The sequence below is a fragment of the Notolepis coatsorum genome (genome assembly GCF_963971535.1).
Source record: "Notolepis coatsorum genome assembly, chromosome: 15".
In the NCBI taxonomy this organism is placed as follows: Eukaryota; Metazoa; Chordata; class Actinopteri; order Aulopiformes; family Paralepididae; genus Notolepis; species Notolepis coatsorum.
The window spans coordinates 81664889-81692708 of NC_140179.1; the positions used below are offsets into that span (position 1 = coordinate 81664889).

General features: G+C 42.6%; 1 protein-coding gene across 2 annotated transcripts; it reads right to left on the reverse strand.

Annotated features, from left to right (window-relative positions):
* On the reverse strand, positions 1–27789 carry recql (RecQ helicase-like). 2 transcript variants are annotated; one of them, XM_084330204.1, is made up of 16 exons: positions 27658–27789; positions 27474–27533; positions 23518–23745; positions 20958–21137; positions 20303–20409; positions 19109–19307; positions 18246–18412; positions 17780–17861; positions 16635–16783; positions 12900–13017; positions 8949–9087; positions 8564–8655; positions 6249–6465; positions 3912–4041; positions 1317–1465; positions 1–117 (listed from the first exon to the last, which is right to left on the reverse strand). In XM_084330204.1, the coding sequence occupies exons 2-15, from the start codon at positions 27478–27480 to the stop codon at positions 1355–1357; spliced, it is 1926 nt and encodes a 641-aa protein (XP_084186330.1). In that variant the 5' UTR covers positions 27481–27533; positions 27658–27789; the 3' UTR covers positions 1–117; positions 1317–1354. The 2 variants fall into 2 exon arrangements, with proteins under 2 accessions (XP_084186330.1, XP_084186329.1); XM_084330203.1 differs by lacking the exon at positions 1–117 and having other exon boundaries at positions 917–1465.
* Between the last annotated feature and the right edge of the window lie 31 nt (positions 27790–27820).

Consider the following 27820-nt stretch of genomic DNA (forward strand, 5'->3'; position numbering starts at 1 on the left):
TTCTTTGATCTGCGTTTGTTTAGGTGGTGGAAGAGGACCACCGTTGCTAATGACAACGGGGTCGAGGGTCACGCAGCTGACCTCTTTCTCAATGGCTCCAGCGGCTGACCTTCCCTCCTATAACCACCAAAACTAGCGTTAGTGGCCATCAGTACTTGAATCTCATTGATGGCGACTAGTACATTCATAAAATGTGGCATCAGACAACCCAAAGCCACGTGCAGGTAAAGAGAAATCAACCGCTACAAATTATTCAAATGTATTGACAACAGTTTAATGGATTGATGCGCCATTCTGTGTCCCAAACTGAACGATAAGACACAAAATGCCACTGATTTGCAAAGGGGCATGATGACATCACGTCGAACAATATTCATCAAGCAGTCAGAAATGGTCAATTGTAATAAAAAAAGGGAATTTGGTCGACTTCTCTCTACGTGCGCGTAGACGGACACTTTTTAGCGCAGACTGGTAAGTGCAGTGCAGTATTAGTGGAAGCATGCTCCTTAATGAGAAATGAACATGTGTGCAGAGACAGGAGCCACACACATAACGGTGTTAGAACGAGATCAGAGACCATGAGCGATGTTAATACAATGGCAACGGCAGGGCTTGAAATGACCACCAGCCACCAGCCAGACGCTGGTAAAATGTGGTAGTGTATGGAATATGGTACATTAGTTGATCCTACTAACCACGTTGGCAGGTAACCAATGGGTACTCAGTATTTTCTATTGTTAAAAAAACATTTGGCTGCTAGGAATTGAAGATGGTCTGGTAACATTCAAAATCCACGGTTGGCTGGTTGACATAAATGGTAAGTTTCATGCCCTGAAATAGCTATGGATGATTATTACATGAAATCATGCAGTTTCATAAAGAAAATCTTTCTTTTTACAAATAATGAATGCATTTAATTATTTATTCATGTTTTTAATTTTTTTTTTTATCTCAGACCCAACATTCCGTTAGTGGCCCAACCTAAGACTGAAATCATTAAAAAGGAACATCTTGACATTTAGAATTCATTTGGTTTAGTTGTTTTTCTCCACCCAGGCACACCTACACCAGGCATTTGCATCTTGTAATATCCAGTGGTTCCTATGAGGAACATGAATAATGGAAGCCATGAGTAGTAGGGTAACTGACTGGGACAGATAAAGCAAAAGCTTTTTTCCCCCCACTTTTAACGTCACAAGTGTCTGGGAAAGAAAAGCAACAGACCAATATATACCAAGGTATCTCTTTCAGTGTGTGCCCAGACATCGCCATGCCGACGGAAGCAGTAGTGAACAGAAGACATAAGGGGACTGTACTTTGTCAGTGTTCTTGGGGTGGGAAGGGGGGGGGGGGACTAGGAAATGTCTGTCTTGGCTTTCTTGGCGACAGGGGAGTCCCCAGCATTCCCGACTGCCTTCTTTCGCCCTTTGGTCTTTCCCTGGCCACTCGAACCGGACACACTCACCTGTAGGTCATTAACAACAGTCTTGTTTACCTGGGAGGGTCTACTGGTGCACAGCAGTTGGCCACTCGGTAACATTAGATCTACAATCTACTTTATGTTTTGTTAGCATACTAATGACCATCGTTAGCGGTGGTGGTGGTGGTAGCAAGGATTATTATTAGAGAAACAATTACAAAATGCAAAAAAACGAAATACACACACAATTCAGTGTAATGGTTTGCAGGGGGGGGAAAGAATGATCACGAATCGTACTGGAAACCATTAGAAATCACAAGTTAATGTCTTCAAACTTCACCTCGAGAATGTTACAGTAAAAATCGGTTTCGACTTACCTCGTGAACTTGATTTACTTTTTCTTTCGAGGTGATCATTTTAGAAAATATTTGAAGAAGACATTTTGAAAGTTACACAGAGGGAAACTAAAGACCCGGAAGTGACAGGTTGGAAGAGAAGAGAGAGTTTAGAGAAACGGTTCACAAAGACACAGACGGGAAGAAATCACTTCACGCACATTTAACTACTTCACAGCAGAGAGATACAGGAGATACAGAGAGAAATGTCAGTACAAAAGATGGGCCTTTTTCAATAATTTCATGGCTCGAGTACCTGGAAGAGTAGCTCTATTGATGAGCTTTATATGCTTTACACAAAGCTCTATAATGAACCGTGCGGGTTCTGAGGGTTAAGTCAAACCTGATCCTAACTAATTAAAGCAAGTTTGCATTGTGTTTTCAAAGGGATCAATAGAAAGCTCAAAGAGTCTCAACAAAAGGTATAAAATGACCCTTTTCTCTCCAACGTCCTTCCATGCCCTACAATAGCTTTCTGTTGATCCCTTCGAAAACACAATGCAAACTTGCAATAAGTAGTTAGGACGAGTTATGACTACACCCTCAGAATCCGCTCGTTGTAGAGCTTTGTATATATGAAATGCACACAAAGCTCGTCAATGGAGTTACTGGAAGAGGTAAAGAGGCCTAAATCTATTGCCTGCATTGAATGAACAGACCTGTAAGCAAGGGATACTCGACAGCAAGTAGATGTGCGTTATAAACTGTTTTAAGGCACGACATGGAGGCAAATATTGGGAGATGATACAGTGTTGCGAATCTTTTAGAATGACACAGATTCACTTTTTCTACCCAGCACCTGGAAAAGAGATGTGCGTGTGGAATACTCTGACTACTTGAACATTTTGCACCTGCCATTGGTGTGTTTTCCTTCCCGGTCTGTAGTTTAGTGAATACACAGTCCCTTATATCCTTCATAGAGAAATCCCACAATTAATTCTGTCTCGCTCGTTGTACAAGTATCGCAGAGAAATGTCAAAGGTACTCACAGTTGCACGAGCAACGCCGAGCTTTCAATTCAAACCCTAGCGTTTGTCTGTCCGAAACCCTCGTGCAACTGTGAGTACCTTTGAAATTTCTCTGCGATACTTGTACAACGAGCGTTTTGATAGAGAAAAGCGAGACAGAGTTAATTGTGGGATTTATCTATGAAGGTATAAGGGACTGTGTATTCACTCGTCCAACCCTGTTGGCGTGCATCACAGACCTGAAAGGGGCAAACAACAACGACTAAGCTTCGACAGCTGTGCTATCGGAGCGTTGCTATGGTTACAGGTTGGGTAGCGGATGAATTCAGAACGGTGATTGAACTTGAGCCGAACTACGTGTGCATTAAAAAGTTTTAACGCCGGCCAATCCGAAAAGGGTATTCACCCAGACCATGATATGAGCTAAGATAATATGAAGAAAGTATAAAGTCAGATTTTCCCTGATGAAGGTCTTATGGCCGAAAGTTAGGCTTTTGTAGAATTAAATAGAAACTTGCATGGACCCAAGAGCAGAACCTTCTTTCCTATTACGCAAAAACAATGCAATGCACAACAAGGTCCAATGAATATTATATTAAAAGTAGAAATGTAGAAACTCTTCAATCTCATATTAAGCGAACATCTCGTCTCCTTCCCTCCTCTCTCGAACACAAACTGCGGAACTCAGCAGGACACGCCGTAGTACAGAATTCACGTCAAATGCAGCAGCCGTGAACTTTTCACGCAGAGAGTATAATTCCGCAAAGTCAACCACCCTGCCCCATTAAGATTTAAGTTTCCGATGCGAATCCTTTAAAGTTATTCAAATGGAAATCGGATCGGTTTTGCAAGGCGTGTGTTTTTGGATAAGCTAGTTTCGATTAATGTAGTGCCATCAAGCCTGGCCGAACACCTCGTTCCTGACATCAAAATCAAAAGCACTTGATATACATTATCTTTTTTTATTTCATTTGAGATGAATATTTCCCCTCATCGATGCAGGTATGTGTATTCCCCTAACCATTCTGTTGTCTGTTATCAACCATGATACAGCTCCTGTGCTGTGTGTGTGCGTGTGTGTGTGTGTGCGTGTGTGTGTGTGTGTGCGTGTGTGCGTGCGTTACTGACCGTCTTGGAATCGGAGCCTGGCTTCCTCATCGTCATGGTGACCACATGAGCCTCTTTCTTCAGCAGAGGAGCCTTGCGGCCCAGCTTCAGATAGAAGTAGGTGGTGTACGGAGTGAAACTGAAATCCTCACTGAGGGCAAGGGGCACAGTAGAACACGACAAGCCAACATTAAAGCCCCCATCAAACACCAATAATCACATGTTCTTGTAGAGTTTGATCTGTCGTGGCCAATTCAGCCATGTGTGCAATAGCCTGTTGAAAGGAGTCATATGTTTTACTTATTTTTGAACATGTTTGAAATGTGTCTCAAGAGAGGAATATCAAGCCCACAGATTGTAAGTAGGTTATGTAAATAAAATAAAAATAAAAAAAGCTACCACCTTGTATTGCAATTAGGGATGTTCGATATTGGCTTTTTTACCGATATCCGATATACCGATATTGTCCAACTCTAAATTTCCGATACCGATATCAACCGATAACGATATATGCGGGGTTTCCCCCCCCAAAAAACGGAATAATTTCAGGTAATTAACATTACATATCTCTTGTCATAGTAGAAAAAAGCAGGAAGCCGGACCAGCACTCTCAGGTTTCGACAATTTTTAATCGCAGCCGAATACAACAGACATGTTTCGGAACAGGTGTTCCTTCTTCAGTGTTAATGGCTAGCTATATCTCTTGTCATGGAATTAACAATAAATAAAATAAGAATTTGTTCTTACTTGCTTGCCTGGGTAAATAAAGGTTAAAATTTTTTTTAAAACAGATACCGATCATTTCCGATATTACATTTTAATGCCAATATCGACCGATAATATCGGACATCCCTAATTGCAATGATTCTAGATTGGAACTTTGGACCCCATCTAGCCCGCTCAGTACTAGGGGTGGGAATCACCAGTTTCATCACGATACGATATCGATTCTTATGCTACGGAGTTAAGCTAATAAAGGATACTCGTCACAACCACAATGAACAGGGGACTCACGTATTTGTACTGTGACGTAACACGACAATGACAAATGTGTTGTTTCTGTTTTTCTTTTTGACATAGGTACGGAACAAGTTAACTCACCACTACAGCCCCCAGTAGCCTAGCCAGTCTCTTGAAACACCGCTATCTTCAAACTTCCATTCCTCTCGAAACTTTATTTTGTTGGGTGGTGCCGCTCATCCTTTTCGTCTGAGAAAACCGCGGTGGTTTTTCTTTTTAGTGGCCGGCTTACTCCTTCCATTTAACCGACGATATTAAGCTAACGTTAGCTAATCGGTATAGCAGCGTTACAGTGCAAGCAGGTGGTGGATGTGACGTCGGTAAACAAGGAGAGTTGACGCGCGAGGCTGCAAAAAAGGCGACCAAAACACACAGCAGTTTTAATTATTTTACATGACTATTTTGTTACCCGCCATGTGGCTGACAGACCTCTCAGATGTCACTCGCCCAATAGCCTCCAGCTGCAACCGCGGAGCGAGCAGCGTAATCCTGTCTCTCGAGTCGCCGAGTCCTGCCATTATTGCTCCGCAGCTCGCCAATGACTGCCACGCCGCGATAGAAAAAAAGCCCTTTTTCATGATATTTGACGCCTCTGATTGGCTCAATTTAGTTTCAATCTGTATGCATCTACAAATCATATTATACCTGATAGCCAATTCCGTCAGACTCCGAATCAAATTGATGGAACTCCCAATCAAATTGACGGAAATCCATCTGGAGACGGAACGCTTTAATGCCTGCAACCTAAAACCCCTCCCTCTCCCAAACTGTTCCTACAATTGTTTTATGTTGCATAAATATCAACATTATCTGTCCATCCTCAGTAAATAATATCAATATAATAATACTCCTGACTTCATCTGGTCTTTTCAAACGCACACACACACACACAGAATGCCCCTCCCCCAGTCCCCACACAAAAAGGTAGAATGCCCCCGCCCTCCTCCTTCCCCAGGCCCCTCTCCTCTCTCCTGTTCTCTCACGGTTAGCTGCTTAGCTTAGTTAGCGTAAGCAGCTAACGGAACGTTAATTTAGGTCTGCCCACGCGACGTGGGCATAAAGGAATGGCGACGATGCAAAGCATGTTAGATGCATTTGACCCGTTGCGGGGAAAAATCTGCACAGACTTATATCGGGTCGCAAAATAGGCGCTCTGTAGCCCTGTTCTGCTGTACAGAGCTACACAGCGTTTCAACTACTGGGCGGATACGACTCGCCGGATTTTCAAAATAAGAGTGTCGCAATATGAATCGATCTTTTTATGTTGCATCGATGATTATTGATAATAGATCGATATATCGATCTGGATCGATGTATTGTCCCACCCCTACTCAGTACCTGAGGTATCCTAGCAGCAGCAGTTTGACGACGACAGCCTCGGCCTCCAGCTTGGACAGCAAGGTGGTCTGGATCATCTTCCGGCGCTTCGCGGGCCCTTTCCCCAGCCAGGCCTCCACCACCTTCAGGGGAGTCATCCTCTCATCCATGGAGGCCGCCAGCTCCAGGATCTGCACCACCTCCCGCGCGTGCTGGCTGATGTCCACGGGGACGTTGTCTTGAAGGGGAGGAGAAGGTGTCGTCATCAGCATAACACAGCAATCAGATGACTGCAACACATCACCAACACTTAAGCCCCTCGTTAGTCATAATGGCCTCAATCGGCCGTTGCCTACTTTTCTCTCTTTTTTAGATCAAATTTGTGGATTCGTTTTGGTTTCCTGGCCCCACTGAACATTCAGTTTTTTCTGTCATGCCTCTATCTAGAACAAAGATATCCTGGTGAACGGACACACGAAGCTAATTCCGACTTCTGATTCCATTGATTTTATCGACAGTGTTAATAGTTACACCACCACTGGTACAGTAGTTGTCATGTGTTGCAGTCGAATCTTCGAAATCCCTTGAAAAGCTACGTTTTTTCTTTTTGATCCACTTTTTCTCTGATTTTCTCCCATCCCAATTTCGTCGTTATGCCAATTCCCCCCTCCCCTTCCTGGTCGTTGCTCACATGTGCCCCCTACTGGTCGGTGTAGGGAGTCCTGAAGTCTAACAGATGCTTCCTCCGTCACATAGGAGACAGCCAGCAACCTCTTTTCACCTGCCAGCGCGGACTCTCATTGGTGTGTAACGCGTGGGAGGTCACACTACCTTCAACATATCCCTTCTTTGCTGTGCAGGTGCCCTGACCGACCTGTAGGAGTCGCTGTTTACAACGACCAGAATACCACCCCACCGGCTTCCCTCCCGCTGACTCTGCCAATTGAGCCAGTATGACGGCCGGCCAAGCCGGAGGCAACGCTGACAGCCGGATTCGATACCGGTGTGTGTTGCGTTGGTGAAGAGCGCTTAGACCGCTGCGCCACCCAGCCGCCTCGTTTTTTTTTCTTTTAACTAATTCCGGGCCAACCACGAGATTAGTCGGGTTAACTCGCCATGCATTCCATGCCAATCACGAGTATACTCGGGTTTTAATCGTTATTTCTTTTATTAGCGATATCCATTCATTTTTCATCCATCCAGCCTGACGTTATCATTGGGAATGGGTCTGAGCTCGCAAAGGGCAAATACCACTGCCTATCGTCTCACGGATGGTATTGCACATCATAGGATTGGATTGGATGGGACTGTGCATCAGAAAAAAAACTCCGGTCTGGGGTTTCCCTTCTCGGGCAAGCAGTATCGTGTTACCACATTCACTGGCGAGGCTGGGAGCAGGGTCGATTATGTGTTTTGGACTATAACGTTGGATCAATAAACGCGATCAATATTTGGAATGGCGATCAGGAATTGGATTAATCTTTTTGCAGAACATCTGATGTGAGGTAAGGACTCTATTTTACCAGTATTGGGTTAATCAGATGTTTTTTTTCTCATGTGTGTGCGTGACGTTAGCGCTGACCAAGTCATGGATAATCGATTTTCAGCCCGCTTCTCTAGCGTGCATAAGGACACATATACTATCGATAATCTAGCGTTTATTTGAAAACGATTCATAAATCAGCCGAAAAATGACAACTATACACGTATAAAACGGAAATGTACCAATGAAAAAACAATCCGTTTTGTACATGTTGACTGCAAGCAAGTCATTGATAAGCGACGGGTGTATTAGACCCATAGCCATAATTTAAGATATAGTTTAAGCGTTCGCAAATTTCCCCATCCTCCCATTGACTAAAGCGCTAGCACGGAACGGCCTAATTTGGTCATATGGGCGTGGCTCTGAATGAGTTAAAGGAATTCAGAAAAACAAAACAAAGACAAATCCTATCCCTGCATATTGCCAACTTACCTGCATATTGCTGACTTCCCCGCATATTGCCAACTGCCCTGCATATTGCCAACTTCCCTGCATATTGCTGACTTCCCCGCATATTGCCAACTTCCCTGCATATTGCTGACTTCCCTGCATATTGCCAACTGCCCTGCATATTGCCAACTGCCCTGCATATTGCCAACTTCCCCGCATATTGCCGACTTCCCCGCATATTGCCAACTTCCCTGCATATTGCCAACTTCCCTGCATATTGCTGACTTCCCTGCACATTGCCAACTTCCCTGCATATTGCATGACTTCCCTGCATATTGCATGACTTAGCACAGCTTTTACAAAGTCATTTTTAACCAACACAAACAACGTTGCTCACACGTACCTTTTCCGTGGCGGCAGGTGTCACACATCTGGTTGCATCCCTCGTCATCCCAGACCTCATCAAAGTGAACGGCCATGAGAGACCTCCGACACCTTCACACAACCAGACGAGACACGACATGTTATTTATCAACGGCCACAGCACAACCACCAGCTTCCCGGTTCTCGTCTTCCTAAGCTAGGCTAGCATGCAACCTGATCTCGCTCTGTGGTGGTTGCACAGAGATCTGAGGAAGATAGCAAATAAGTGAATTTCACAAAACGATGGAAGTGTTCCTTTAAATCAACCCCATGTCTGGTGTTCGTCTGTGCGTGCATGCATGTGTGTGTGTGTGTGTGTGTGTGTGTGTGTGTGTGTGTGTGTGTGTGTGTGTGTGTGTCTTAACCTGTCGACGTTTTGGCAGTAGTCAACCATTTGCTGCAGCTTCTTCTGGCCTACATTCTCCATCACTACCATGGTGCTGATCCTGAAGATATCGGCAAAACCAAAGTAGACAATGCAGTCTGCTGGTTTGTCATCTCTGCCTGGAGAGTGGAGACAGACGGAAGGAGTGGTTAGACCTTCTCATAATGTGCGTGTGTGGACCTCATCTCTGCCTGGAGACAGACGGAAGGAGTGGTTAGACCTTCTCATAATGTGCGTGTGTGGACCTCATCTCTGCCTGGAGACAGACGGAAGGAGTGGTTAGACCTTCTCAGAATGTGCGTGTGTGTGTGGACCTCTTCCTTACAGATACTTTCATTTCTCTAGTTGATAAACATGCTCCTTTTAAGAGGCTTAGAATAGATAGAATTGCACCTTGATTCTCGCATGAGCTATCAACGTTATTCATTGACAGGAATAAGGCCTGGTCTCGTGCTGAATGATCTGGGAACTCTCAACAGTGGCTCAAACAGCTTAGAAATAAATGTACCACAGCTGTGAGGAAAGTCAAGTCTGATTATTATCTAGAGATCTAATATCTCTCTAGCTCCTCCTCAAACCCGACTAAGTTCTGGAAAGCAGTTAATTGAAATAAAAACAAGACCTCTAATTTGCTACCTATCCATATTAAATTTGATGATTGTGAGAATTTAATTTGCCTGGCCTTCAACAGGCACTTATTTGATAAAGAATATTCTAGGCTTATCCCAGTTGATATTGATGCTGATGCTATCCAAAGCTTTTGATACAGTCGATCACCACGTCCTCTTAAAGATATCCTCTAACATTGGTTTGGATAGAGGTGCATGTGATTTGTTTCAGGATTATTTGTCTGATTTCAGGATTATTTGTCTGATAGGTGACAGTGTGTGAAGTCGGGTTCAGCCCAATCGGAATTTCTATCAATAACTAAAAGGAGGCCACAAGGTTCAATTATCAATAAAACAGGTTATGTGTGGTGGCAGTAAGATACACTTAAGCAATGGCTCATGACATGCCATGGTATATGGTTTTTAATCTCACAGGTAAGGGGCGTAGTTCGGTCAGACGTGAAGCGGAGGTACCAAATTTAATCACCTGTACATTGTATCAATATACAATGTACAGGTGATTAAACTTGGTACCCCCGCCCTTTACTTTGTTTGTTTACTTGATATAATAACCATATACCATGGCCTGTCGCACTTTACTGCTACATTTGTACTCTGGTTGGATGCCAACCCTATTTCTGTTGTACTGTACTTGTGCTGTATAATGACAATACATTTGAATTAGGGATGTCCGATATTATCGGCCTACCGATATTATCGGCCGATATCGGCATTAAAATGTGATATCGAAAAATATCGGTATCGGTTTTCAAAATTTTTTTTTTTATTTTTTTTACATTTCTATAACCTTTATTTACCCAGGCAAGCAAGAAAGTAGCACTTTATAATAACACCCTGTTATAATACATTTATAAGGTATTTGTAGATAATGAACTAATCATGAACAAACCATTTATATACATTCATAAATGATTATTAAATCATTTATAACTCTATCAACATTGTTTGTACTTTGTTTAATTTGTTCATATTCCATCATTTCCGACCTACAAACAACTCTTATATGTTGTGTAGACGTTCGTGTAGATGTTCGTGTAACGTTACATTTGTTCCTAGTGTGTGCTCAGTGCTCAGTATGTATGTGATGACGACACGACACACAAGAGTAATAATTATTTGTGTCGTGTCATCATCACTGAGCACACATTAGGAACAAATGTAACGTTAGCGGCCACCACATCTACACGAACGTCTACACAACATATAAGCGTGGGGCAGGAGCAGCACGGATAACTTGTGCTTCCATTCAAACAGACGGCAACACACGTGACGTCAAGTCTCGCTCGCGTGAGACTTCCTCTCTAGATACTCTTCAATACCTGGCCATGGTACTCCTGGGTCCTAGCGCCCCCATGTTACACTATATGTCATGCACATGTATTTTATATGTTAATAAAATTGCATTTATCTTTAGTCCTAATTCTGTCACTGTTTGATGTCACAAAGAAGGGTGTATCCGAAAGCTGCCTACAACATTTGTAACATGTGATGAAAAAGTAAACAAATAATTAACTGTATTAGACACTTGTTAACACTTTGGTCGCCAAAAATGCCTTACCACGTCATTCCCCGCCATGCTCATTCTGCCAAAGACGCCGTACCATGTCTCAATATTTCAAAAATCTGTGATCGCAATCATATTTCTCCCCCGGAGACTTGAGATCTACTGTTGATCCCCTCTCAACTCTCCAACGGTTCAAGAGCGCCATCTGGTGGCCGATCGGCGGATCGCCCAAACCGGAAACAGGAAACGGAAGCTGGTGCTCATTCCAATTCGGTCCGATCACTCGCTAATAGTCCCAGGACTCGAGCTAGACACAATGGATAGCAATCCGTTACCAATAACTCGATAAACAACATGATTTGGACGTATATACTATTATACAACCTGGAGATGGATCGCATATTTCTACATCCCATAATAGGAATATTTCTGCTCCACGCTCATCGCCCAACGCTACGAGTTCGATATTAACGTGTTCGATATAAACTGCTCTGATGATCATATCACCCACACTAGATGAATCATCTAACGTTGGCCACGGAATTATAAACGACCCCCCCCCCCCCCCCCATCCGGTCAACATCAGATGATGAGTAGTAACTTCTAGAAGCACGACCATTTGACATTTTTTATCTCACGCAGATCGCTATCAAACTGTATTTGATCATCAATATAATGCATTTAGGGCTATAAATCACGTTCTGGAGAATGCTGCAGAAAACGATAAAAACATACTTATACTTTAGACCGTATTTTAGTATGAATATGTGAATGAAAAAGTATAACGTTGCTACACCCTGAACAATAGATAATTGACGTTGAATGGGCCATAGTAATGTCAATTTAGCAATACAATTTAAAAAGTTATAGCCCTGCAAAGAAGGGGAACTTCTCCATAGACAAATAGAGCTGGCGTGGGATGGTTTATTATGAATATAAGCCTGGCGACCAAAGTGTTAATGATGAATAGGCTTCACTTTAGATTGGCCCCCACAATAGCATCTGCAAATGATTTATAGATGTTTTATGAATGTCTTAACAAATCATTTGTTGAACATGAAAAATAAATGGAGATACTGTATAGTCGTTTTTTCATATCCATTTTTCAAAGCATCTACAAATGTGTTACTACACATTAAACAACATTATTTAATGATGAACAAATAAATTACAAACAATGTTGATAATGAGTTATAAATAATGTAGAACTAATCTGTAAATGTTATACAAATATAGTTATAAATGATTTAATAATCATTTATGAATGTATATAAATGGTTTGTTCATGATTAGTTCATTATCCACTAATGCGTTATAAATACTTTGTAAATGGTATACAAATAGTTATAAATGATTTAATAATGATTTATGAATGTATATAAATGGTTTGTTCATGATTAGTTCATTATCAAATACCTTATAAATGTATTATAACAGGGTGTTATTATAAAGTGCTACCGCAAGTAAGAACAAATTCAGATTTTATTTATTGTCAAAAGTATACATAATGTGTTAATTCCACAATGAGATATGTAATGTTAATTACCTGAAATTATTCCATTTTTTGGGGGGGGGAAACCCTGCATATATCGGTATCGGTTGATATCGGTTGATATTGGTATCGGAAATTAAGAGTTGGACAATATCGGTATAGGTAAAAAAGCCAATATCGAGCATCCCTAATTTGAATCTAATCTAATCTAATCTAAAATACGAGTTGCCGTATATGGTTCTTCAGTGCATGGGTTCAATGATATCGCTATGAATGTTGAGTTTCATAGTAGAAATGAGTGTCTACCTGCTCGCCCGCTCTCCTGGTAATAGTTCTCTATGGACTTGCTGATGGTGTGATGGATGACGAACTTGACGTCCGGCTTGTCGATGCCCATTCCGAATGCCACCGTAGCCACCACCACCTGGAGGCACAGAGACAACAGACGCTCTCAGACGCGGCAGACACAGCTGCAGTACTGACCCACCACCACCTGGAGGCACAGAGACAACAGACACAGCTGCAGTACTGACCCACCACCACCTGGAGGCACAGAGACAACAGACACAGCTGCAGTACTGACCCACCACCACCTGGAGGCACAGAGACAACAGACACAGCTGCAGTACTGACCCACCACCACCTGGAGGCACAGAGACAACAGACACAGCTGCAGTACTGACCCACCACCACCTGGAGGCACAGAGACAACAGACACAGCTGCAGTACTGAACCAGAGCAGCTTGGTTAAGGCCCTCCCATAGTTGAGCGGACTGGACTCAGCGGAGGTCCACTGGACTCTTTGAGCTTTCATAGTCGAGCGGACCTCCACGGACCAATTTCCTACATGTCACGCGCCAGTTTACACAATTGTCCCCACGCTGTTCAACTTCTGTCATGTCGTCGTCATCCGATGTCAAAATAAAGAGTATGTTATCTCCGTTTCCAATATTTCGATAATAAAACGGGCAGTTTTACGCAATTGAATAACAGGTATATAGGCAGCGAGATGCAATGTACCGTATAGGCTTGAGGTGGACAGCGCGTGGTGCTGAAATGACAAACACGCATTGCATGAAATAAAAAGCACCAGTTTTATTTCAAAATATTGGAAACGGAGATAACATTCTATGTTATCTCCGTTTCCAATATTTCAAAATAAAACTGGCAATTTTACACACTTCATTTAGAAAAGCCATTCAAACATCTCTCTAGGCACGGAGCGAGTGGTCAGAGTAAAATGCAGATCGGCGTCACATTAAATGCAGTTCGATGTCAACCAAAACGCCGAGCAGCGTTTTGTGTGACACCAAGTCAGCGGCGCGGACGTCCGCGCGTCAGAAAATAGGAGCTTCGCACTTGGACTCTGCTGTGGGTCTGCTGTCCGCTGAGATCAAAGCTCAAAGAGTCCGCGCGGACCTCCGCGGAGTCTGCTCTGTGTACAGTCTGCTCGACTATGGGAGGGCCTTTAGGAACAACAATCAGGGGGGGAAAACACATTGCTGATTAATTTTAAATACTTCGAATGACTAAATGAATGAATATAAACTAATCAAGAAATAACAATGTAAAAAGATGTATATATATATATATACACAAATATAATTTGCTGTGATAAAAAAAAAAATATAATGTAAGATAAAATAATAAACAAAACAGTCCCACCTCTTAACACTTTAAGTGCCGAAAACGTGTTCAGGCGTCTTTCTTAGCCATGCTAAAGTTGCAGAGGACGCCCTAACTCGTCTTTAATATCAATATTTCAAAAATCTGTGATCGGAATCATATTTCCCCTCTGCAGCCTTCACACACAGTTCTGAGCTCCTCTCAATCCTCTAGCGGTTCAAGAGCGCCATCTGGTGGCCGATCGGCAGAAGCGCCAAACAGGAAGTCATGTGGATGAAGTGGTGATCACCCATATTACTTCCGGGCACTCGCTATAGTTCCCGGGAATCGAGCTCAACACAATACATAGCGATCCATTGCCAATAACTCGATAAACAACATGATTTGGACGTATATACTATTATACAACCTGGAAATGAACCGGGTATTTCGACATCCCATAATGGAAAACTGTCTACCCCACGCTGATCGCCCAACGGCCCGCGGAGACTGGTGTGAGTTTTAGCGTGTAGTATTACCGTGTTCGACACTAACTGCTATGATGAACATTTGACCCACATTAGATGAATGGTATAACGTTGCCCACGGAATTATAAACGATCCCCCGCCCATCCGGTCATCATCAGATGATACGTAGAAACTTCTAGAAGCACGTCCATTTGAAATTTTTCATCTGGCACCGATCGCTACCAAACTGTATTTGATCATCAATATAATGCATTTGGGGCTATAAATCACGTTCTGGAGAAAGCTGCAGAAAGAGATGAAAACATACTTATACTTTAGATCATATTTTAGTATGAATATGTGAATGAAAAAGTTTAACGTTCATACACCCTGAACAATACATATAGGACATTGAATGGGCCCTAATAATGGCAATCTAGCAATAGAATTTAAAAAGTTATAGCCCTGCAAAGAAGGGGAACTTATCCATAGACAAATAGAGCTGGCAACGGATGGTATATCATGAATTTAACCTTAGGCAATCAAAGTGTTAAGTTATTACAATAAAACATTGACAATTATTTTTCTTTTAATTTTACATTTTAAATGTTTTATTTGCGGGGAGAATTTAAACAGGAATGCCACCCATTTTAAGAATTCACATGTTCTTCCTCTACCCAGTCAGTATTTGTGAACACATACCACTTTCTCCTAAAGATAGAAATCAGAGAGAGAACCCTACAGTCGCTGATGTAAAATCTGAGGCTGCTCCATAGACAATGAATGAGGCTCTGACTTTGTGAGGCCTTTAAATGTTTCTGTGACCCAAATTAAGTTCCCATTCTAGCAAGAAGGTCTGAAATAGAATTAAATCCCAATTGCATTGGATCACCGATTGAAGGGTTCTCTCTCTGATTTCTAGTTTCTAGAGAGTGCTGCATTTTCACAAACACAAACTGAACTGTCCCGGGGGACAGAAAGAACATAATGTCAATTCTTAAAAATGGGTGACATTCGTCTTTAAACACAGTGTCATAGATGTCATACTGCCCTGGGGACGAGCAAGTCACCACATAGCCAAATCCGGTTTTTACCACTTTTTACCCCGGTCGTGGACAAATGGAAAAACCTGCCACCCCATAAACACCAGAATGTCATCAAAATGTAATGGATTGGATCCTACATGGGGGACTGTCGAAGTTGTGTGGAAGTGTGATTGGTGTTGAGGTGAACCTAATGCTTGTGGGACGCCACTAGGGGGCAGAGTAGCTAAGTGTGAGTGAATGACTGAATCAGCGACTGAATGAATGATTGAATGAATGAATGAATGAATGAGTGAGTGAGTGAGTGAATGAATGAGTTAAGTGACATTTCCGGTCATAAGACATTTCACCCAATAGCTTTAGTCAGTGCGACACGTTCTGGAAGACAAACTAGGTTCCAGAAATTCCCTCCCACAGCCGTCAAACAGTCAAGAAGAACAGATTTGAGCAGACCCATGCAGACTTGATAAGACTCGATGGATACTCGTCCTGTCCAGCTCTCACCATCTACTGGTCAGACATTTTTAATACCAGTGGTGGGATTGGGGGGGGGATTGTGGGTGTTTATTAGGGGTGTAAAGGTACACGTATCCGTACCGAACCATTTCAGTGTGTACCGTACCGTACCGAACGGCTGTGTACCGAACTAATACAACGGTATCTTAACCACTAACGCCCGCCCACCGGGGGCTGTTTTTTTCACAATCTAATATAATTATTATAATTTTCTTTTTCTTTACAAGTCGATTATTAATTTCAATATATAATATTCATTGACAGGCCTACAATTAAGATTAGTTACTGCACACTACATCACCCCTGAGTGGAACATGGAAAGCCAAACTTTCCCCCACTGTACTGAAAACCTGTACCGAACCGTGACTTCAGAACCGAGGTACGTACCGAACCCCTAGTGTTTATGTACCTGGATCTTGTTGTTGGTCCACTTGCGGTGAATCCGGGACTTGTCGTTGGGGTCCATGTTACCGTGGTAGGGATAAGCCAGGACGCCTTTATCCTGGAGGTCTGCCGCTACCGCCTCAGCGTCCTTCTGGGAGAACACGTACACGATCCCTGCCGGGCGGCGCACCACAACATGGGTCGTGTTCAGGGACTGAGAGCAGGTATGTCGTTTGGGTTCAGAGGACCGCATCACATTAGTTCCAAACTAGAGAGAGCCGGTATAGATTTAGGGGAACTTGTGTATTCAATATCGCAAAGGCAAGGACAAATGTAAAAAGTCGATGTATATCTGTTAAAGGGGCCAAACTATGGAATAACTTTGACAAAGAAGTAAAAATGTGTAGTTCGCTAATTACTCAAATATAAGGTGATACATAAAATATAAAACCTTATTATTATCCTAATTATATTTGATCTATAACATAACTGTATTCAAATAGTGACAAAGGAGGGGGGGGAAAGAAAAAGAAAAAATAACATAAAAAAAAAAATGTGTATACGTTTTGTACATAAAACTATGAAACTTTTGTAACCTTTGCTAAATGATGTACTGAATTATGTTTCTTTTTTGTGTGTAAATAATGTAATGTAAAAAGGGTAGGCAATTATAAGCTTCAGTCTACACCTTTTCGGTATTTTTTTTTTAATGTTCTACTACTATGCAACTATTACTACTACTTTTACTACTATTTGTAAAAGAAGACTGAAATAAAATCATTCATTCATTCACTAGGCGATAAACCTAGCTTAAATCTGTCTCCTGGTCGCGCTAACAAAAGACATAGCCTCTTCTCAAAGAAATCACAGTGCACAGTGGACCAGTACGGACCTACGGAAAGCAGTGAGTTTCTGAACATAGACAAGAAGATTCACACGCACGGAGAGAAGAGAAACATGTTTTCTAAGTAGCTACGGCTTTGTTAGCACGGCAAGGACATTTTTGGGTACTTCTATATAATTCTAGGATTTATCACCATAACGTTCTACTTTTTTTTTTTTAAAGGTGAACAAAGCAATAATGTGAGGATAATGTGAAATATATCTGTGCTGATTATAAACTAAGCTGAAACGTGTCTTTTAATAAGTGGACACTGTTGGCCTTAGTACCTGACTGGTCCTTGTATCGGTCCTTGATCAGTGATGAGATGTCGCTCATCGATACGTCATTATTGGCATCTTTCATACGGACCTGAGGGGAAAACACAACAAAGGGGTCATTTCCAAAATGACAGACGCTCCACAAAACAGCAGATAACACAGAAGGAGAAACATTTATAAATAAATTCAGCATAAAATGCAAACAGTTCAGCAGATTTTTTAAAAGGTCAGAGCTTTGGCAGGTGTATGCTGAGTAGGTGTGTGCCTCTCTGTGTGTGTGTGTGTGTGTGTGTGTGTGTGTGTGTAGGTGTAGGTGTGTAGGTGTGTAGGTGTGTAGGTGTATGTGTGTGTGTGCGTGTGTGTGTGTGTGTGAGCGCGTGTGAGCGCGTGTCCACATGAATATAAAGCAGGTGGTAGCAACGTGTGCAGCAGAAAAACAATGTTTGTGTGCGTTTGCAGTCGCCGTGGCAACCACCTCGTAGTAGAGGTTGGTCCTGTTGAAAGAGGCGGTGAGCGTGATTGGCTGAGGCACACAGAGGATCTTCTGACAGTCCTGCAGAACACTGCTGGTCGCCGTGGCCGTCAGCCCCAGCAACGGCACTTTGGGGAACTGCCTCTTCAGAATACCCAGCAGTTTGTAATCTAGAGAGAGAGAGAGAGAGAGAGAGAGAGAGAGAGAGAGAGAGAGAGAGAGAGAGAGAGAGAGCGAGAGAGCGAGAGAGAGAGAGACATAAATGGAAATAGAGAGGAATGGAGAGAGAGAGAGAGAGCTGGGGGCTTGTCTTTGGATCTCTCCTTTGCAGTGTTAAACAAATTGACTGATGACAGACAAAGTGATGACTTCACTTTCTGCTCTCTGTATATAAAACAGCCTTAGGTTTACAAGGGAATGTCACCCATTTAAAATATTTACATAAGTTCTTCCAGTACCCCAGGAAATCAAGAGAAGGAAGCCTCCAATCAGTGATGTCACTGGGGTGTATCCTGACTGAATGAGGCCATGAAATGGATTGTGTAAACTCTTGCACCCAAGTGAGGTTTATATTCTCACCAGGAGGACTGAACCGGAATTCAAAGCCTCATTTGGGTGTAAGAGCTCACCCCATTTTATTAACAATTAACACTATGAATTGAAAATGGGGGACCCTGATGTAAACAAGACGAAAGTCTTTCTCTGGTCTGCATCCCCTTAACAATTGTGTGTATTGAGCCGTACTGTATTGTACCCATTCTGCAATCTGTTAAATAAAGCTTTCATTCATTCATCATTCATTCATTCAACTTCTGGCGGGACAGGGCGGGGGTGGAAGGTGTTGCCCGTCTCTCTCTCTCTCTCACCGGGCCTGAAGTCGTGGCCCCACTGGCTGCAGCAGTGCACCTCGTCCACGGCGATGCGACTCAGCCGGTCTGCGTTGTAGGCCTTCTCCAGGCGGGACATCAGCAGCTTGCTCTTGGCGATCTTCTCCGGAGTCACGTACAGCAACTTGAAGGGAGCCTTGTCGTCCGTCATCCCGGCCATCACCATCTTGGCGTGTTCCTGGGGGAAGACGCGCCAAAAATGTGTTTCGCGATAATAATAATAATAATAATAATAAACTTTATTTGTAGAGCACCTTTCATACAGAAACTGCAGCTCAAAGTGCTTCACAACAGAGAAAAGACATAAAAGGCATAAAATGAGCACATAAAAGTGCAGACATATAAAATCACAGTTTTTCACATTAGGATCTAACATCCCAACAGGACACATTGTTTATGGTTTGATTCAGTTTTATAAAGACAATAATAAAGAGTAAGATAAAAATAGACAGAGTAAAATAGTGCAGTGCAATAAAATAGTAGAATAGAATAGATTAAAAAAAAAGGTTTTACAGTGCAATAAAATAGTTCTGGATTACTGTTCAACAGTTCAAAGTCGTCTTTACCTTCTCTGTTTGGTATCCACAGTTAAAAACTTGACAGTCTGCCCTCCTGTTTGATACCCACTTTGACCCTTCGAACGTGATAGCGGCTTCGTCTAGCGGTTTTTGTGAATGGAAAAGCTTTGTTCTGTGTGGAGCTAATATTCCACACTCATTGTGTATTTTCTGCATGTGGACACAGATTGTTAGAGAGGTTTATAGGGCTCATTAGTAGGGATGGGTAAAACTCACAAAAATACTATTCGATAGTCACCGCGGGAACTATCGGAATACTAATCGATAATCCAACAAGCAAGCTAGCTGGCTGCTGTCACTGCTAACAGCTAACGCCAGCGGACCAGGCGAGCGTTGTTTTCCCAGGAACAAAAGCATTCATTCTGAACGTTACATCACTGATCCTTGAAATGTGTGAGCTTAGTGAAACAAACATGGCAAACATAAAAACGTTGCTACAATGTAACAACATGGATCGACTGCGTACATTTTGTCAGTACGGGTGGCCCCCCAGTGGGAATCAAACCCCTAACCCTGGCAGTTCCGAGCGCTCTACCCACTGAGCTACACGGAACCATCGTCATTCGGTGAAGACTTGTGTTGTTCATGGTTTTACCTTGGTACTGGACGCGTTGAGCGTGACAGCTGGCACATCGATGGATTTTAAGTACATGTGCTGGTCCTCCATTAGCGACACCAGGGGAGTGACCACTAGGGTGAAACCTGACACACACACGCGCACGCACACACACACACACACACACACACACACACACACAATGAGTTGATGAACTGTGAACGTGGTAATGTGAGAGTGCATGTGGATTGGGGTCAAATCAATCCATCCAGGAAGTGGGATACTATTTAGAATTCTGAAAAACTTTAATTTAGCCAGTGAATGATGTCATGTCCAGCCATAAACTAAGAACAAATGCTAATGTCATTAGGAGACGAATGTGCATCTGTGGGTGCACGTATACTATATAATTTGTGTGTGCGTGCGTGTGTAGAACCCACATCGGCAATGACCTTATCTCTTACTTCCCAGGAGTCTACCGTTTATTCATGAGTTCAGTTTCAAAGTCCTCCGTTTATTAAATAGGTTTGACCTATTTCAATTGTCCTAAATGGTATAAAAAAGAAGCAGTGAAGCTAGACCAGCACTCTCAGGTTCAAGAATTGAATGGCAGCCTGAAACAAACATGTTTCGGAATTACATATTCCTTCGTCAGTGTTATAGCGTGCGTGCGTGTGTGTGTCTCTCAGGGTACCCGGGGAGCAGAGGGCAGGCAGCTGGTAGCAGAGGCTCTTCCCTCGGCCAGTAGGCATCACCAGGAACAGGTCCTTGCCTCCCATGCTCAGGTTGATGGCTCTCAGCTGGAGCGGGCGGAACGTGGACAGCCGGAAGGACTCCTTCAGATGACGCGCCATATCCTGCGACCATGGGAAATCTACGGTAGAAAAAACGCCACGAAGGCAAGTCAAGCAAGAGACACGGGAAAATACTGTGTTATGGGCATCATCCTAAACGACGCGATCTCACGTGCAAAGTTTAAATAAAAAAAAAAACAAAAAAAATTGTTGAGAATACCTACACTGAATATTGCTTAACCCTTTCACTACCACACTATACAGTATATAGACGGTTAACAGTCTGTAGTGTGGTAGTGAAAATGTTAACCTTCTGTAGTGTGGTAGTGAAAGTGTTAACCCTCTGTAGTGTGGTAGTGAAAGTGTTAACCCTCTGTAGTGTGGTAGTGAAAGTGTTAACCCTCTGTAGCGTGGTAGTGAAAGGGTTAACCCTCTGTAGTGTGGTAGTGAAAGGGTTAACCCTCTGTAGTGTGGTAGTGAAAGTGTTAACCCTCTGTAGTGTGGTAGTGAAAGGGTTAATGGTGCCCGTGGGATTCAATAAGGATGTGCGAGCTACAGTGTGCTACTTATCGTCAGTTACTGTAACTGAAGCATTGATGCAAAGAGATTTTCGCCACAGTGTGACATGTGCCTGGGGAGGCAAAATTAAAGGGGAACTATCTTATAAATGGCCTTTTTCAGTGTTTAGCATTGTTTACTAGCTATGTGGACTTATATTAATAGGATCTATGTCTCTAATTCTCATATTGGCGCATTCTTCTAATTCTCCTCTCACAATATTCACCCTCACTGAACTGAGTCATCTGAAAATGTGCATATCTGTGATGTGAGGGATTTCTCAGCTGCATAATAATGTGGCAGTTGATGTGGCAGTTGGCACCAGGCCACACAGTGGTTGGAGCCCAGCCTCAAAACGGCTTAAGATCTTGAGGTAGAAAAATGCTGTTTTTGAGGACTTGATTAGAAATACAAAACAATGAATTTTTTTGAAAAAAACCATAGACTCACAGGAATTGTGTAAAAGTGCCCAAATAGTGAACGAAATAGTCAAATAGATAAAATAAGATATTCCTTTATTAATCCCCTTAGGGAAATTACAGACTAAAATGAAATTTATGAAGAATATGTATTATTTATTCTTATTCGTGACTTTTGTTTCCGACTACCTAAATGTTTACCGTGAGCGATCTGTAGTGCTGAATTTCCTTCAGGATAAATAAAGTATTTCTATTCTATTCTATTCCTTTAAGCTGAAGTATCCCTTCATCACCGGCCGCCAGACAAGTGCTGGTAAAAACATTTCAGAAGTGACTGAATTCAAAGTGAACCGAGCCCAACCGCTCCGTAAAGCACGTCTGTGGACGCTATATCTTTAAAGGCAGCCCAAGAGTGCTTCCGCGTTTCTCTGATTGGCCATGACGCCCACGTGACACGCCCCGCGGCGACGCAGCAGCGGCAGAGCGCAGCGGTGCATAGGTTGCCGCCGCGGCATTATGTATTCGTAATCCCCCCTGTTTTGCCATCGACGGTTAGCTCAACTCGTTCCGCAGCTTGTCACCAGAGTTGGTGACAAGTTCGAATCACTTCAATTTTTTTTTTTTTTACGTTTAATTAATTTATCATCTCTCTCTATATAAACGTGCATTCTTTCGCCGGTTAAGTTTAGGCATTCTTTCAAAGTTGGTTAAGATTAGGGTTAAGTTTAGGCATTCTTTCGGAGTGGGTTAAGGTTAGGGTTAAGTTTAGGCATTCTTTCGGAGTTGGTTAAGGTTAGAGTTTGTCGCAGAGCATGGCAATAGAATGCCTGTCTTTCTTTCGCCGGCAGCCTATTTCCGCTCTACCGCTCTGAAGCTCTGCCGCGGTCACATGGGCGTCGTGGCCAATCAGAGAAATGCGGAAGCACTCTTGGGCTGCCTATAATATAGACGCGGATGGGATAGATTAGAATGTTCTAATAGTCGATGCCAGTCTCCACATTCGATTTTCATGTCAGAGTCGAATTTTTCTTTTTATATATATATATATAATTAAAAAATTATATCTTTTTATATTTAGAGGCAGCCTAATTTTCATAGGCTAATTGATCTAAAAGATGTACATGCAACAGTTTCTGTTTGTTTATTAAAACTGGTTGATAGGCCAATACAATGCTGTTATTATAGGCTACGATGGTGTCATTTTGATTTATTTATGAGCCGATCAACGTTCTGAAGGATTATCTGAACTTCAGATTCTGAAGTGCCTATTTATGTGCAATACCCTTTGATTTTAATGATCCATTCTATTAAAAAGAATAACTGAATTAAACTGAAACTGAACATTTTAACTGAATTTACACTGAAACAGAAAATAACTATATGTTTTTAATATAATAATAAAAAAATATTATTCGGTCTTAAGAACCAGCGATCTTCGAATAGCACTTTTGCTAGGAAGTCCCATCCCTACTGTATAATATACCAGAGTTGTCATAGAGCTGCATCTCCTGCTTGCTCATCGCCGGGCCGGCTCCAGATGCCTTTGACGATGAAGACGAGGATGGAGAAGATGAGCCAGAGGCCTCCTCCAGCTTGCGCAAGAGCCTCTTCCTGCTGGAGGTCAGCTCAGCCTGCCTCTCCAGCAGCTCCGCCATCTGGAGCTCCACCGACTCCAGCTCCGTCTCCACAGAGTCCAGCTCTGACTGCACACCTGAAGGAAGGAGGGAAGGAAGGAAGGAAGGAAGGAAGGAAGGAAGGAAGGAAGGAAGGAAGGAAGGAAGGAAGGAAGGAAGGAAGGAAGGAAGGAAGAGATAGACATACCCATCAGCCACAAGGTCATTGGAATGCTATTTATTGACTACAACTCAGCATTCAATACCATAGTTCCCTCCAAGCTTGTAGTCAAGCTCAGAGACCTGGGCTTGAACTACGACCTCGGCCAGTGGGTCTTGGACTTCCTGACAGGGAGACCCCAAGTGGTGAGAGCAGGCAAATGCACCTCCTCATCCATCACTCTCAACACAGGTGCCCCCCAGGGCTGTGTTCTGAGCCCCCTCCTCTACTCGCTTTACACACAGGACTGTGTGGCAAAGCACAACAGCAACACAATCATCAAGTTTGCTGACGACACAGTTGTGGTGGGCCTGATCCCTGCAAACAACGAGAGGGCCTACCTGGGAGAGGTAGAGAACCTGGCACTGTGGTGCCGGAAGAACAGCCTCTCCCTGAATGTCAGCAAAAGAGATGATTGTGGATTTTAGGAGGTCGGGGGTCAGGGACTACAGCCCCCTCAGCATCGACGGGGCACCGGTCGAGAGAGTGAACAGTTTTAAGTACCTCGGAGTCCACATATCCGAGGACTTGACATGGACCACACACATTGACAGTGTTGTGAAGAAGGCACGGCAACGCCTCTACTTCCTTAGGCGCCTAAGGAAGTTCAAAGGGAGTCAGAAGATCCTTAAGAACTTCTACTCATGCACAATAGAGAGGATCCTGACATCTCCAGGACATCTATACCAAGCGTGGCAGGGCCAAGGCTAAGATAATAACTAAAGACTCTAGTCACCCAAACAACTGCCTCTTTGCACTGCTGTGGTCATGCAAGCGCTACCGGAGTCTCATAGCCAGTACAGTTCTATCCCCAGGCCATCAGGATGCTCAATGACTCTATGTAACATCATCAACCCATCCATCTACAGTACACTCATTGCACACACATCCACATGCACACACTCACGTTAACAAAGACTCACCTTAACACTCACTTTAGACACTTTAACACTACATTATATTTATCTTATTAAAAGATTTGCACTACATTCATTCCTCATTTGCACCTTGCCTTAAAAGTTTTGTACCTCATTGTCTTTCACTGTACTTAGATGGTACTTAGGTTGTACTTTAGTTTGTATATTGTATTGTATATTGTTATTCCTCCTTTACTTTTTTTTACTGTATGAAGCACATTCTCAGGGGCTCATACAGAACAAAGCAAATAATGTGACAAATAAAAACAAACTTGAAACTTGAAAACTTGAATGTGGTTTCATTAAAGTACTGTTTGGTTTATGCATATGAAACTATTTAATCAACCTAGTCTTTACTTATACGATTAATAAGGTTATATACTCTGGTTAAAAATACTTATCTTTCTTTTTATCGTTCTAACATTTAAAAAGACTATACTATACCCAGACTTAAACATACACACATATTCACTCTCACACACACACACACACACACATTTGTAAGATTTCTCCTCAATCACACACACACAAAATCACAAATTCACACAGGACCTTTCATTTCGCCATATGCACATAGCTCTTATCCCTTCACACATACACACATTAGCACTCACATACACACCTTATGCACACACACACACACACATAGACGTCATCCCTTCCTCAGGGACAGACATCCTGACACACAGAACTTCAGACGCACACACACACATTGTTACAAGAGGTGTCTGCTTACATGCGACTGCATATGAAGACGACGCGCACGTGAACACATGTATCGCGGTCCGTTGGGACCTACTGGTTTCCATACGGTAAACCTCCTTATATGGTCAAAAGAAAAATTGTCAAAAGAAAGGCTATCACTTTTGAACACGCAGTACGCGGTACGTGAGCTTCGGAATCGTTAGAGAGCGGGAAACTCCTGACCTTCCCTGGCGTGGTAACTCAGTTCCGACTCTTTGAAGACAGTTTTGATGTTCTTTCACAAGACCCGTTTTTTAAAGAGCCGTTTCTCCCACATTGTCCGTCGTCTTTCCATGTATCTCTCAGAGACACACACATATAGTAGGCCACATAGTAAAGTGTGTAATGACATACACGTTTTCGGATTGTATATGAATGTCCATTTGGAGGTCACGATTCAATTTGATTTTCAATATGTATTCACACACATCGTCAGTGCTGCCTCTCTACATCTGTGTGTGTGTGTGTGTGTGTGTGTGTGTGTGTTATTGTGTGTGTTGTACCCTCCCCTCCCCCTCCTGCTGTAGCTTGCCACCTCTGTCTATACTGGCAAAAGGGGAGACCGATAAATCAGGGTATCCCATACATTATTTCCTAATCAAATTCCATGACTATTACATCGAATTTCCACAGCAATTTGTTACCCTGAGAGCCAAGCTGGGAGTTTATAGTAGTAGTAGTAGTTTATTGTCACAAATAAAGTACAGGTACATTATACAGTGTGATGCTTGGTTCAAACACATACAGCTCATTATAGTAATATTCCGCAATTATTACAGTATAGTAATAATGGCACACGTAAATTTCACAGACATGCACATTTGATGACACTAAGTCTTGAGACAACGTATGTGTATCACCGCTGCCATTTCCACGGTGCGGACCTAATCTAGACGGATCTTTTCAGTGTCTACGGTATGTGTACAAATGAGGTCTGCCACCTCTACGGAGACAGAGGCCACCTGGGGCTCACACACAGGTAGAGGGCTAATGATCTATGATGTCACAGGTCTGGCACAGGTACCAATTAACAGGCAGAGAGCTAATAGTGTGTCTCTCACTCTCTCTCTCTATTACAACTCTGTACATACATCTGATTCGCACCACACCCGGCCGGTAGTACTAATTTATATATTTTATACCCAAGTATATTACTATTGCATTTACTGTTACATTTGGATGCCAAGCTTATTTTTGTTGTACTGTACTTGTGCTGTATAATGACAATACATTTTAATCTAATCGAATCTATCACACACACACACACACACACACCCATCAACTTCCTCTTGGCGTATAGCGGATTGATTGATTGATTGGAAACTTTATTAACATATTGCAGAATGGGTACAATACAGACACAGTACAGCTCAAGATCACAGTAGGATTTCTGTCTCTGTGGTGTTAACCTAGTCTTACACACATCAACAATGTTGTAATCACAGTGGCATGTCATCTTTTTACAGTTAATGTGATTTTAACAGCTCTCAAAGAGCAGCTACGGGAGGCTGCAATTCGAAACTGCCACCCCCACCCACCCAACCCCCTCCAATGTACAGTTTCTTCCCCCTCGAATGTATATATTTTCTTTTATGATCTCTGTCTCTTAAACAGTACTGTATATATGTCATAACATGTCATGATGAATTGAAAATGGGGGACCCTGATGTAAACAAGACGAAAGTCTTTCTCTGGTCTGCATCCCCTTAACAATTGTGTGTATTGAGCCGTACTGTATTGTACCCATTCTGCAATCTGTTAATACAATGTTCAATCAATCAATGATACATCTCTGTTGCCTTTTCTCAAATCGAAAAACACCCGCGCCTCAGTGTAATGCGTTGTGATAATATCACATCTGTTATCTTGGTTTATTTATCTTATAAATACATCATGCATCTTGTATTTGTTTTAGATGCGTTGGATTTTGGGGATACACACTTACCATCCATATTTCTCGTGCTTCAGGAAGTAGCCAACTTGCTCACTTGTCCAGTATCTTGTTCTGTAGGGAAGAAAAAAAATGTCCTCGGGTTAATATATGTATATATCTATTTTAAAGACGAGCCCCACAGATCACAGCTAAAGTTGCCTAATAACGTGTATTGAGTGACGTTGGCTAGCAGTACCTCGTTGCTAATAACACCAGTCACGTAATGACGTAAATCGAAAGGTAAGAGCGTTGATATAGAAAGCAGAGCTTCTTATCACAGTTAATAGTTAACGTTAGCTACTAGCTAGAGAGAGGAGCGTTCATCACTCGCTTCTTGTTTGCAGTCCACTGTTTGGTTG